General features: G+C 35.7%; 2 protein-coding genes across 2 annotated transcripts in view; one reads left to right on the top strand and one right to left on the bottom strand.

Moving 5' to 3' along the window:
* The window catches only part of LOC120432469 (nipped-B protein), a 36,006-nt gene extending 30,181 nt beyond the window's left edge, over positions 1-5,825 (top strand). The window contains exons 16-17 of the mRNA XM_039597698.2: positions 5,001-5,178; positions 5,241-5,825. Of these exons, the coding sequence (XP_039453632.1) occupies positions 5,001-5,178; positions 5,241-5,651 (589 nt within the window). The 3' untranslated portion in view covers positions 5,652-5,825. The remainder of the gene's footprint in view (positions 1-5,000; positions 5,179-5,240) is intronic.
* A 2,382-nt stretch (positions 5,826-8,207) lies between these two features.
* On the bottom strand, positions 8,208-11,426 carry LOC128093145 (uncharacterized). The gene is made up of 4 exons (XM_052708970.1): positions 11,153-11,426; positions 10,894-11,030; positions 10,656-10,823; positions 8,208-10,597 (listed from the first exon to the last, which is right to left on the bottom strand). The coding sequence occupies exons 1-4, from the start codon at positions 11,424-11,426 to the stop codon at positions 10,475-10,477; spliced, it is 702 nt and encodes a 233-aa protein (XP_052564930.1). The 3' UTR covers positions 8,208-10,474.
* Between the last annotated feature and the right edge of the window lie 2,757 nt (positions 11,427-14,183).

Genomic DNA, 14,183 nt, shown 5'->3' with positions numbered 1-14,183 from the left:
CATCCCACATGATTATCGCATGAAATATTTATGAGAAAGAAATGGATTGCACATTAAAATCAAATGATTTTCTTTTCATTTTCAAGTGAAGATTATTTTTGTCTATTCTATATTTGTGATTGTAAAATAAAAATACGTTCAATATCTTTTTGATTTTTGCCTTTATTTATGTAACTTAAACAACACTTAACAAACACTTTTGCATGACTGTCTTTTAAAAGGGGGGAATTTGTATGAAAATTCCCCCCTTTTCTCGAGCTTGGGTGTTTAGGTGCTATTCAAAAACTTCACTTTTTAGAGAGCGATTCACACTTTAAAAAAATGCACATTTTGGACGATCAGCGAAAGTTTACTTCTATGCCACACACCGGATCTCTCACACTTTCACGCACCGGAACAAGCCTGGACGGGGGTCTAGGAAAGTTTCGCCGGTTGTTATCCTATCTGTGTTTTCCTGTAGAAATTTTAGAAATGTTCTAGTATCAAATATTGTAAAGAATTCATTAGAAATTTCTTACCATCTTATTAAAAATAATCCAGCAATACTTTATACATTAAAAACCACTTTTTTCGAGTAGAAATTGAAATTAGGAGCGAGAGCTCTAGCTCTGACTTTATGAAAGTTGCCATCTTGCTTTAGAATTAATTTTCGTCATCGATAGCATTTGAAACTAACGTGAATTTCACTTGGACATCAGAGGACAAGTCGATTGGAGCAAATCAAAATGAAATTCATTTGAATCTCACGTGACTTACACTTCAAAACCAAAGGACAAGCCGATTGGGGCAAATCAAGGTGAAATTCATTTGAATCTCTCGTGAACACCATGCCAAAAAAGATTGAATGTTTGTGTGCCAATGATCAGCTGGAGCTAATTGAATTTCACATTCATTTGAAATGAAAAGCATGTGAGAGTCAAAGGAAAAGCATGTGAAGTTATCGTGTTGGGTTTTGGAGTAGCTCACGTGGAAAAACATTTGATTTTGCTATGTTGGTTTTTTTCAGTGTTATTTTTGTGTAATTTTGCCTAAAACAGTACAAAAAAAACCGCAACACGTTACTGTCAAATATATGGAAATGAATGTTTCCGTATAAATTTATGTAAAATTCCGTGCAATTTGCATTTAATTCTCGGGTTAGTTTTCAAAACGTCCTAAAAGCCAAACCCCTCAAGTGGAGAAAAACGATGAACAAGTTTTTGACCATTATTTTAATTCTTATTAATATGTAAGAGGGTTTCAAAGGCATATTTTTAGTCAAAATCATTGCTTTGACTATAAGCTATGGTAGCCATATCAAGTGTATAAAAAAAATTAGCTATTTATGTGTGTTTTAGCCTTGTTTTATCACACCAGGTTGATTCGACCTTTTACATGAGCAAATTGTTTCATACGTCCCTGTACTTGGGACTTTTTTTGAGTAAGAATGACAATACGACCATTGGCAAAATTTATTTATTTTGTGATTAAAACACATTTAAATCAAACATTCTAATTTTAAACATCGTTTCAACACCCCCCGCAAAGAGAGCAGTCGATGTTTTGTGTTTTTGGAGGAGTTTGAGAGAAAACATCGCAGAGGAGAAAAGTCCAACTGACAGATTTTATTCTCTCTCTCTCGCGTTGGCTCATACGCCAGCTGAGAGCACGAACAAAATGACGAATTACCACTGATTTGTTTATCTTTCCTTCAGTGGTCCATGGGACCTTGAAGAGCTCGGGGTTCCTGGAGTTTTCAGAGGGCGTTTATGCGTGATAAGATGGATGCGGTCATTATCGCTCGTTCCTGAACAGATTCTGCATCTTGATTTTGTGTTGATTCCGGCTGCCACACAAAATGATGATTTTGGGGGAAGCTAGCCGTCTCTGCCGGAATAAACGACTGAAACTTCGTTTTGCTGGCTGGCAAATTGGAAAATATTCTTCGCGCATCCTTTAGGTCATATAATCAGCGCAATGTATTTAACGAGATAACAAATATTCATCTTTTTTCGTAAAAACTCATGGGCCCACAATAATTAAGCAATTATTATTGAACTTACGTTTTTTTCCTATGAGCGTAAGTACATTTTAGAAATTACCAGTACTTACGACCTTTCATCACCAAGGACGTATGTGACTTCTCCATATGAAAAGCACATTCGACGTTTTATATGTGGGCGATATTTTTGTTTAAATTATTTTTTTTGGAAATTCTGCTCGAGTGGATCGTTAGTAGTGTGTTAGAAGAGTGCAACCGTGCCAAAAACTAAATTTTGAACAACTGGCGCTTACGACCTTTTGAAAACTAACCCGAGAATTTCACGATTCACGATTGAAATTTCTCGTTAGTAAAATTTCAATGTACCATCCAGAAATTACGATCGAAATTTTACTATCTCGATCGTGGATCAAGAAATTATGATCAATGTTAGTAACAGCAATCATAAAAACTGAAGAAAAAAAATCAAGTTTCAAAAATTTCATAGTTTAAAAACAAATTCAAAACAATTCTTAAAAAAAAGAATTTTACAAAAAAATAAATCTCTACAAACTTTTAAAAAACTCACAATATCATAAAGTAAATGAAAACAGAATTTCTAAAATCTTTTCGGTTTCAATTTGATCTTGATTTTATAATTTTCATAAATATAAAAAAAAACAAAACTGAAAAAAATATTTGTTCGACGAGATTTGTGTTAACACCTTTTGTGTAACAAGCCTTGGTTTCCTGTTTTTGCGTGTACCTATGTTTTTGTATTGGTTTGCATTAAACGTCAAGTTGTTGACCAGAAAACGAAGCGGAAAGACGTGCGTTTTATCTCTTCCGCCGAATTTGAAACGAAGAATATACAGTCCGCTAATTTTCGAGCTTTGGAGGAACAATATTCAAACAACTTTCAAAAAGTTAAACATTTTTTAATCTTCTTCAAAAACTAGAAAACGCTAATTTTATTAAAAATAAATAGCTTGAAATTTTAAAAATCCAATAATTTACAAAATAAAGAAATCGTCTATAACCTTAAAAATAAAAAAAATCTGAAATTTTGAAATTCTAAAATTTAGACATCTTCATCTAAAAATATGAGATTTTGGAATGTGGAAATTTGAATACTTGAAATTTTTAAATCATTAAAAAATATGTTTGGAAATTCTATTTTTAATGTTAAAATTCTGATATTTTTAAGTTATTAAAATAAAATTTAAAACTTTGAAATTTATATATCTGATTTGTCAATTTCCGAATTCAGATTTTTTTTTAAGATTTTTGATTTTGGAAATTAATATTTTCGGATCTTTGATTTTTTTTAACTTAAAAATTTTGGAATATTATGCAATTTTTGCAATTTTGAATTTTTTTTTGATGCTTTGAGTTTTAAATTTTTGAAATCTTTAGTTTCTATTTTTTTTATTTTTAAAATTTTTGGAGCTTAAGTTTTTTTTTTCAGCTGTGGAAATTAACTTGAGTGAGATGAAGTTTTCAAGTCAAGTCAAGTTATTCGCTCTACAGCATTGCCTTGGCGTTCTCGATTGCGAGATTCCTACTCGAAACTAGGTGTTCGAGGCTTGATTGTTTGAGGCAATTGCAAACCTCTTTTTACACCGTAGCTTCCATCCACCCCGGGATTCGAACTGACGACCTTTGGATTGTTAGTCCAACTGCCTACCAGCGACTCCACCGAGACAGGACCCAGGGAGACGACTCCTGTACCTGGACTGAGCTAACGACCTAACCTTTTTAGGTTAGTCCGGGGCCAACATTTACTTCCCGTCCGACGTGATTAGACAAATCTCGTCTCGAAAAATGTCACCGTGACCGTCTGGGATCGAACCCAGGCCGACTGGGTGAGAGGCAATCACGCTTACCCCTACACCACGGTTCCCGGCAGATGAAGTTTTCATTTATTTCAAAAACATCCTAGTTGATACCGGACGGTTGCATTTCGAAATTACTTAATTTTCCTTTTTTTGATGAGGAGGAGCTACACATAAAAATTATATGTAAATCTACACACTTTTTAAGGTAAAATTTTACATTATCTCCTAACATGATATTGTCGGAAAAAAATGTGTAATTTTTTGTTAAAGGTGTATAAATGCTCATCATTTATGCGAGTTCCTCTTTTATTAATGTCAGGCGGTTGTAAATATTTTCCCAAGTTTATTTCACCTTCCCTCTTAAAAATTGAGCCGTAGGCATGTAGCATAGAAACTTTAATAATTCTTTAACAATAGAAATAACAAATAAACTTTAAACTTCATTTGTTTTTTTTTTTTTGTAATTTCGTTGTGAATAAAACATAATAATAATAATAATCATTTAAGTGCTGAAAACTTTTAATCATCTTTTAATTACCTGTCTTGTTTATGCGACATAGATGGTATTGTTTCGGTTCAAATAATAAAAAAAAATGGTCAGAATGGTCCATAGACGATGTTATCCGTCAAGTCAAGGATGAAGAACTGTCTGAAATTGAAGTCCTGGTGGAAGAAATATATTTGACTACTTGCCTTGTTCGTGATCGTGGGAGAAGTAATTTGGGATTATGCGACATAACTGGTATTGTTTCGATTCGCAATATGTTAAATCAAAATGGTCACGCAATTTTAGAGGGAGCGAAGCGTACAAACTGTTAATGTGTGAAAAATGTTTAACCACAGTATTGCTGGGGAACTGGACAAAACATTCTTATTGTTTTTAGTTGTTTGCAGAGTAACTGCGAAAATAAGCCGTATGGTTCTCCTGGCAATTGGCGCACTTCACGCTCGACTTATACTTTTGGGTGTTGCCATCTTGAAAAACCTTTCTGGGGTAGACTCAGCCTCAAGTTATACAGACTACTCCCTAGACTCAGCTCGGTGGCAAGTTCTAGTTTCCAGTGGGAATTTTTCTTCCACGATTTAACGAATTCGGTAGATTTAAAGAAAACAAGTTCGGGTTTGAAAACATTCCTAAATATTTGTTTGCTGCAAACTGTATTTACATAAAACTAAATATTAATAATATGGTAAAATTTCAGCAAAATATCCCGATACTCACCGTCGGAAGCGGGCAAGATCTACGACAAGGCGATGCAGCGGCGGTCGAACTCGCTGTTCGATCCGAAGGCCACGATCACGCTGCTTCGCGAGAACCGAACATCGGAGGGCGTCCAGTCGCAGGAGGATCGGGTCGAGCTGGTGCAGCGATACTTGGATGTGAGTTTTTTTAGACCAATTTGATTGATTTTTGTGCTAATTTGCGATAATTTATCTTCCAGTTCAAACAACTAATGCTGCGGCTCGATCCGGACGATCCCGACCTGCTGGACGAGGACGATAAGCTACCGCCAAAGGGCGGCGCCGGCTCGGAACCCAACTCCACAACGACAACACCGGTCAAGCAACCTCCGCCGGCCGGTGGTGACACCAACAGCACAACTCCTGCCACTGGAAGTAGCAACAGCCACAGCAACAACGCGCCCGGAAGTACGACGCACCACCACGTGAACAACGTCAGTCGAACGCCACGGTCCACGGGCGGAGGACGGTCTAGCAGTACGGCAAACTCGGGCTCGTCGGCGCGAAAATCGTCGTCCCAGGCGGGACGGGGATCCGCCCGGAAAAAGCGCCGAAAATTGTCCAGTTCCGAAGAGGAGGAAAGCGACGCCAGTGATATGGATTATGACTAAGGGGAGAGCGAGAGATGGAATCAACCAGAAATAAGGTAAGCAACAAACCAGAGGAAGTCTAATATATTCACCAAAACTCAAACAATTCTTTGCGCCACAAACTGAATGCAAAACAAAACAAACAAACTTAATTGTACAGAGAGACAAAATAAATATCACTGTTTTCGATCCTCTACAAAAAGTAAAAGGAACACAAATTTATGAAATCAATCAACCGAAAAGAAAACGTTGAACCAGATACAAAACAAAAAAAAAACAAAGCCACTGTGAATGCACATTTATAAGTATGGAATCGGGTCCCGACCTCCCCCTCTCTCCTCTCGTACCGTAGTGAGTTTCAATCCCCCAAGAAGGTGAGGGGAGGTCAGGAAATGCCGATCCAGGTGTTAAAACATGTTTCAAAAACAAACCCCAACCTTTTCCACACTCACTCACTCACTCTTGTAGCATTTGTCCCCAAAGGAATCGCCCCAAAAAAACCCAGCTGCTCGAAAGTAACTGCATAATCGTAGATTTTAGACACACAACTTTTCCCCACTCACAAACACACATACACAAATGGGGAGTTCGCTAGAGTTTCGCAAATTGGCGCAAATTTCTCTGGAAGAAGCGTATTTGCAATATTTTTTTTTCAAAAAGGGTACAAAAATGGTCGGAAATCTGTTTCTTGAGTAGATAATTACGGTTTTATCGTTTAAAATTTGGAAATTAACAAAAAAAATAGAAACTAAACTTTTTTGATCAAAAATAGATTTTTTTTTGTTTGTGGATCTAAATTTATAGATCTTCCAATAAAAAAATATATTTTCAGAATTTGTTGATTACGGTTCAAATTTTATGTAACAAATTTAAAGATTGACAATTTTCGTATTGATCGATAATTTTCGATCGAAAACTTTCGACACGCTCCAACATTTTAACAGAGACACAAAAATTACGATCGAAATATGGTGCAATTTTGTGGTCACGATTTAAAAAAAATTATGTTTTGATATTTAGTTTAATTTTTTTTTGATTTTTTCAATCTAAAAAAAATCTGTTTCGTAGATGTTTTATATTTCAACTTTTTAAACTTTTTCTTTCAAAGTTTTTTTTTTAATTTTATAATTTTAAATTTTAGGTTTTTGGAATTTCCTGAAACTATAAAATTTAGACATAAATCATTTCAGGCATTGGAGATTTCGTACGGAATAGATTTTCCAATATCTTTTTTTATTATACGTTCAAAACCATTTTTTTTAAATTTTGTTGATTTAAATTTTAATAGCTAAGGTTTTTTTTAATGTTTCTAGATTTTTTTAAGTTCCAATAAACTTTTTTTGTTGCTTTTTGAATGTATTTGAAGCCGCTAGAGTCAGCAAAAAATAAAATAAAATTTTGTTTGTTGGACCTTCAAAAAAACTTCAGATATAAACTTTTTTAATAAATAGTTTTTGATTTAATAATTCAAGTATTTTCAAAATTGATATAAGTGATTTTTTTCTTTGTTTTAATTTTTCTATGTACAATTTTCTTTATTTTTTCAAAATAATTTTAGATTATGAATTTGATTTTTTTTAATTTATATTTTAACAAACATTTATCACAAAATGAGACTGTGGCCATTATGGATGTTTACATTTAGGGACATATGATTTCGGGCATTTTTGGTGTAGTTAATGGTTTTTGATACCGCATCTCAATAATGTTTTTTTTTTAGCTTTTTTATGGAATTTATTATACATTTTTGCTTTTAGCATAAAAGACGTATTAGTCTATGCCAAATAAACAAAACATAATCGCACTTTTTCGTGTTTGACAGTTTTCCAAACTTGCAAACAAAGCAAAATATATGCAGGATGACGTTTCTGCAAACAAATGCCAGCAAACTGTCAAAAAGTGCCAGTTTGTTTTTCATAGACTAATTCTCTTTTAGCATTTTACGATAGTTTTTAGATTAAATTTATAAAGGTGGCTTGATTTTTTTGTTTTTTTTTTCTACTCTTGCTAAATTTTCTGAAATTTTGGAAGAAAAATCCGAATTATTAAACCAGTTCTACATTTCAAAGGATTTGACCTGAAACCCCTTTTATCATAAATCTCTTTTAGATTTATGAAGTTTGTTAGTTTGTACGGAGAATTATACAGAGAAACTAATGATGCAAAATGGCTTCAATTGACATTGCGGTTGTATCGACAAAGTTTCATCCAATTAAAAATTTGCGAAAATCTAGAGAATTGACCACATCATAACAATCACACCAGTCTTAGATGTTAGGGCCCACCACAACAACCACCACCATTGTTTCCTTCAACAAGTTCTCAAATCGAAAAGTCTTGAACGGATAGAAAACAGATCGTGAAAAGGTAGTTACGTACTTGTGAAGGGATTTTTTTTGCGGAAAAATGGAACAAACGAAGCAGTAAATGAACGACAATTTTTACACTTTACACGGAAAAAGAAGGAGCAAAAAAAATTTTTTTTGCGAGTCAACCAATACCAAGCAAGAAAAGGGACTTAAAATTAGTGAGTTTAGGCGTGTGTGGCAGTGGAGAGAAAGAGAGTTTTACCCGGTATAATCGAAAAAACAATATTTAATTACTGTGAAAAGAGAGAGAGAGGAACGTCAAAATAATCAACTGAAATTGAGAAAATATTTAATTTATTGAACAATGCATTGAGAGAAGAACGGAATGCGAGAGATTCGGTGTATTAAATGGGGTGTGTAAAATAAATTCGCAAAGCAAAAAACATAAGCATAAAACAATGTAAAACCCGTTTTAAGTGTAAGCGTTAGTCCGTAAGCAAACCCCCCGTAAAACCGTAGTGTGATGCATTCAGTTTAAAACAAACAAAAAAAGGTAAAAATAAACGGATACGGGAATCACATTTAAAAGAGAAGCCAGCTTCTAACCGGTCTCTGGAAGCAAGTTGGTCAATATTTAAGGTCGTAAAGTGTGTGTGGGCGTGTGCGAGTAGGGGTTTGGCGGAGCAGTCGTGTAAATTTCCCCCTGTAAATATAGAATGTATGTATGTTCTTACGTTCCGCCAACAACGCGTCGCCGCGCGCACCCACACTCAGAAACACGCAATTGAAAAGAAAGACTAGAAATTGTGAATGTTTGTGCGAGAGAGAGGAAAAAATACAACGTTTCGAAAAAATAATGTGTGGAGCAAAATGAAAACAAGAGATAAAAAAAGGCAGAGACTTTATTTAAAGTGTTTTTTAGATAAATTATTTATATGAAAAAAGAGAAATACAAAAAAAAACAAAAACAAAAAATACGCGAAGAAAAATAAAGAAAACTGAAATCCAGATGAATTTGTAATTTAATTTAGCGTGTAAGGCAGAAAACACAACAACACAAAATGAAGTAAAAATACACACACAGAGACACACATGTTCGAAATTGTATTATCGAAAGATCTTTTTTTCATTCTTTTGTTTTTTAAATATATAATTTAAACGAAAACTCAGCAAGTGAAGAGAATAAAAAATAAAACTTGTAGATAATTTAAATGGCAATGTATTTCTTTGTCTACAAACCAATCCGAAAAAATATGATGCTTTACTGTTTTAGCAAAACTAATTATTTTATTTATGTTGGTAGCGTGCCACTCTTGGTTGTTTTCATTTAATTTTCAATTAAAGTTTAGACCTTTTGTTGTTTACAAATTAAATTGTTTGTATTGAGCTTAAGTTATTTTTATTTATGCTGAGATTGAATTATAGATTTTTTTTTTTAATTTTGCGATAATTATTTTATATTTGAGTTTCTAGCTTGGTGTTCACGGCTAGATGTCCAACCGAGAGACCTCCAAGGTCGCAGGGAAGTATTAATTAGTATCACCTTTTTATGTTTGATCCTTTTGTTAATACAAATTCCTTTGCAGATACAAACCACTTTAAAAGTATGCTTCGTGGCCTGCTTTGATCTTTTGCTTATTCTATCCGCTTTCTACCCCCAATGTGTCCTGCACGGGGAACCTGGGGTAGCTTATGGTTGACCTGGGGAGCCCGAGGAATTATGCCGTAGGTGGCTCGTATAGTCTTACTCACCTATCCTCGCGGCAAGGTCTTCCGTAGGTCTACACCCGAACATGCGACGTGGGACTGCATGAATCTTCAGCTGCTGCCGGAAAAGTGTATTCCGAAATTACCGAATTACCGAATTATTTTATATTTGAGTTTCTATTTTTACTTTACAATTTTTAGGCGGGTACAAATGTTTAAAAAACAATATTTTTTTGTTCGCCTAAATTTTTGTTTTCGTTAAATTTTACATAATACAAAAAAAAAAACGATTGGATCTATTGGAAAATGATCGATCGCAGTTTTCAAAGTTGCAATAGAATCGAATTTATCAACATTTCGTCCTATGTACAGCTAATTGTTATTTTCAAAAACTATGTAACAAACTTCACATTGAACAGTCTTTTCTTTTTTAATGTTGAAACTGAAGCTTGTGCCTGCCGCTTTCGCATCCTCCTGCAAATCAATCCAGTCGCTATCGACCGACGCATCACCATCGTCGTCGTCTTTATCTTCCACTCCACTCTCGCTCGCCTCGGACCGAGATGACTCATCGCCAACATTGTAGTCGTCGTCGTCGGCCGCTGAACCGATCCGGCGGATTCACCACCGAGCAGCAGCATCGGCTGTGAGCAAAATTAAAGCGAATAAAAACTAGGAGCATCAACTGGAAATTTACCTACTCCTGCAATTGTGGTTTGGTTGAGCGTTTAAGCAGAATGCATTACTGTGAATACAAAGAGACGAGTTGTTCCTTTTAATATCTTGACAGATACGTATTTCCCCAAGTAACATTTTTTCCCAGGAGTTCTACAAGAGCTCTTCAAGATAGCTACAGCCACGTTCACCTATGCCGTCGCCGTCGGCCGTTTTCGGCCGCTGAACCGTTCCGGCAGATTCACCACCGAGCAGCAGCATCGGCTGTGTGTTGTTCTGTAAAACGATGAAAATTAAAGCGAATAAAAACTAGGAGCAACAACTAGAAATTTACCTCCTCCTGCAAAACAATCCTGTTGTTATCGTCCACCGCATCTTCATCTTTGCCGTCGTCTGCATCGCCACGTTCACCTATGCCGTTGCCGTCGTCGTCGGCCGTTTTCGGCCGCTGAACCGTTCCGGCAGATTCACCACCGAGCGGCAGCATCGGCTGTGAGTTGTTCTGTAAAACGATGAAAAATAAAAGCAAAATTAAAGCGAATAAAAACTAGGAGCAACAACTAGAAATTTACCTCCTCCTGCAAAACAGTCCCGTTGTTATCGTCCACCGCATCTTCATATTTGTCGTCGGCTGCATATTCCACTCCACTCTCGCTCGCCTCGGACCGAGATGACCCATCGCCAACATTGTTCTCGTCGTCGTCGTCATCTGCGTCGTCGTCGTCGTCAGAGGAAGAGGAGGAGGACAACGATTAGTTGATGTTTAACGTTTTCAATGTAATGGTTAATTTCTTGATTTTACTAGTGACTTCACCGTCGTCCTCTGAGTACCTTTTTTTTTCGACGTTGACGGAGATGCGACTGCTGACAGTTCCGACGGAATTTCCACTGATGACGATTCGGAAGGAATTTCGGCTGGAAGACTTGCTAATAGCGCAACTAGATCGTCAACGAGGCTTTCTCGATCTTTCCTGTATTCGGCATTGCACGGTTCACGTCCGTCGGCGCCTTGGTTCCGGTTTTGCAAAAGAGAAAGATTTCCGTTTCTTACCAGCCAGCTGATATTCGGCTCTTTCTTAGGCTTGACGTACTTTACATTAAACATTTTTCGTGCTTTATGCACTCGAACTTCATGGTGCAGTCGATTCGATCTATTGGAAAATGATCGAAGTTTTCAAAGTTGCAATAGAATCGAATGTTGCAACATGTCGTCCTATGCGCAATTAACTTCTTGTTATTTTCGAAAACTTAATAACAAACATCGCATTGAACAGTCTTTCCTTTCTTAATGCTGAAACTGAAGCTGCCTGCCGCTTTCGCAGCCTCCTGCAAAACAGTCCCGTCGTTATCGTCTATCGCATCTTCAACTTTGTCGTCGTCTGCATCTTCCACTACACTATCGCTCGCCTCGGACCGGGATGACCCATCGCCAACATTGTTGTCGCCGTCATCATCTGCGTCCCCGTCGTCGTCAGAGGAAGAAAAGGAGGAAGAAAAAGAGGAGGACAACGATTCGTTAATTTCTTGATTTTACAAGTGATTTCGACATCGTCCTCTGAGTTACTCATTTTACTGTTTTTCGACGTTGACTGCTGGCAGTTCGGACGGAATTTCCACTGATGATGATTCGGAAGGAATTTCGGCTGGTGGCGATTCGTCCGGAATATTGGCTCGTGGCGATTCGTGTGGAATTTCTGCTGGTGGCGATTCGTGCGGAATTTCTGCTGGTGGTGATTCTTGCGGAATTTTGGGTGGAAGACTTTCTAATAGCTCAATTAATTCGTCAACCAGGCTTTCTCGTTCGGTTTCCAACTCGCGTAATCTTTCCTGTATTCGGCGTGCCTTGGTTGTTCGATCCATCATGTTCTATTGTTTGAAATTGTATTTTAAAGAAAAATTATGAAGAGTAACCCAACGTAAAAGGATCAAACACGAACAGGAAAACAAAGTTGTTTTGAGTTTTACTAATCAAGTTTGGTACATTTACATTAGTTTGCTACTTTTGCACTTGAAATTGAAATCTGTATTGAAACAATAACAATACAGTTCAAACTCGATTATCCGAATGCCTCGGAACAATTTCACTTCGGATAATCGAGTCAGGACTGTATTTAGATTTACAAACAATGACCATTTTTTTCGCCAGACAACAATATAAAAAAAAATAAAGGAAAGTGCCACAACAACAATGAGACGAATAAACGAAAATCTAACCTCTGTGCACATGTACCGATACTCAAACGAAAAAGACACAGTAAAACTTTTATTTACGAAGAATGTAAAACAAAAGGTCGAAAATGCATTTTGAAGAAAAAACCAGTACAACGAAAGTTTGACGAAAACGACATCATTATCATTTAAAAAAAAAGTTTTACTATACAGACCAGACACGATTATTCAAAGTTTCGATTATCCGAAGGTTTGTATGAGACTTCGGATAACACTGACTTACCAAAATTTACAAAAACGACTGCGCAGGCTCATCTACAGGGGAAGTATGAAATTTGGGGTCAACATTTTGATAAAGTTCACCGTTTTCTAGTTAAAGCCATTTTTAGGTAACTTTGTTGAAAATATTAGCAGTTTTTCAGCTTTTTAAATTAGTGCACAAGTTTGCCTACATTTGAAAAAAATATTTTCATAAACATCAATTTTCCTGTTTTTAAACCTTTGCATGGCAATATCTCAGCAACAAAGGGTCGTATCAACAAAATTCAAACATCATTGTAGTCGTCGTCGACATCTGCGTCCCGGTCGTCGTCGTCGTCCCAAAATATAGAGAATTTTCTTAGCTTTAAAAATATTATTTTTTCAAAAGTAGGCAAACATGTGCACTAATTTAAAAAGCTGAAAAACTGCTAAAATTTCCTAAAAATGGCTTTAACTTGAAAACGGTTAACTTTATCAAAATTTCACTTAAGTACTTTTTTATTGCAAATTTAATTTTACATCGAAAAATGAAGTTGAAAAATTTTTGCGACCAATATTTCGATTTTTGAAAAAAAATAGTATTGATTTAAAAATTCATAACTCGGTCAAAGATTTTTTGCACAACCTGGAAATTTCTGAAAAGTTGGCATTATATGTCCCCTTGAACATGTCAAAAGATAAAAATAGTGTTTTTTTTTTGCAAATCAAGTTTTAGTGACAAAAAGTTGAATTAAAAATCAACATATTTTTTTACCGTATATCATTTTTTTTTCAGTGTAGCCCTTATCCAAACCTACAACTTTGCCGAAGACACCAAATCGATCAAAAAATTCCTTCAAAAGATACAGATTTTTGAACTTTCATTCATCATTTTTGTATGGACAGCTGCCAAATTTGTGTGGAAAATTATATGGACAAACTAATGATGCAAAATGGCTTCTTTGGGCATACCGAAGGCACCAAAAAAGTTTCAGCCGGATTAAAAAATACAAAAAAAAATCGAATGACCGAAATCTAAGAGAAAATCTCATATAATAAAGAAAATATTAGTGAAAGACACAGCCAAAGTTGACCCAAGTAAACATTGGCAAAGTCACATAAAACAAGTAACCCTTCATTTTTTTTTAAATTTTAAGAGTTCTTCTTCCTACTGCTTTTTAAAGATTAAAAATTGGTTGACAAATTGATTTTTGGCGAAATTTTAGATCGAGGTAATTTTACCAGCTGTCATGGAAAACTTAACAGGAGCTTGACAGAAAATTTAACCCGTGGTTTAACTCCATGTTGCACTTTTAATTTCTCGATTCCTTGAACTGCCATGCTAATGGAGACGCATGGTTATTAAATACTGAACAATGTAAAACGTAGTACTAGAATGCCTTTCAGCTCTCTTTACTCTCCGAGTGGTTGGTGTCTCGACTTTGTTATCAGC

Source organism: Culex pipiens, chromosome 2 (genome assembly GCF_016801865.2).
Source record: "Culex pipiens pallens isolate TS chromosome 2, TS_CPP_V2, whole genome shotgun sequence".
NCBI lineage: Eukaryota > Metazoa > Arthropoda > Insecta > Diptera > Culicidae > Culex > Culex pipiens.
This window is presented reverse-complemented; position numbering and strand designations above follow the sequence as displayed.

Bases quoted from the DNA above. Each gene is read 5' to 3' on its own strand.
- LOC128093145 (XM_052708970.1), bottom strand. From the start codon at position 11,426: ATGTTTAATGTAAAGTACGTCAAGCCTAAGAAAGAGCCGAATATCAGC. The intron at 11,031-11,152 runs GTACTCAGAGGA...ACGACGACGCAG, and splicing joins GTCAACGTCGAAAAAAAAAG to ATGACGACGACGACGAGAAC. The intron at 10,824-10,893 runs GTAAATTTCTAG...ATCGTTTTACAG, and splicing joins GGACTGTTTTGCAGGAGGAG to AACAACTCACAGCCGATGCT.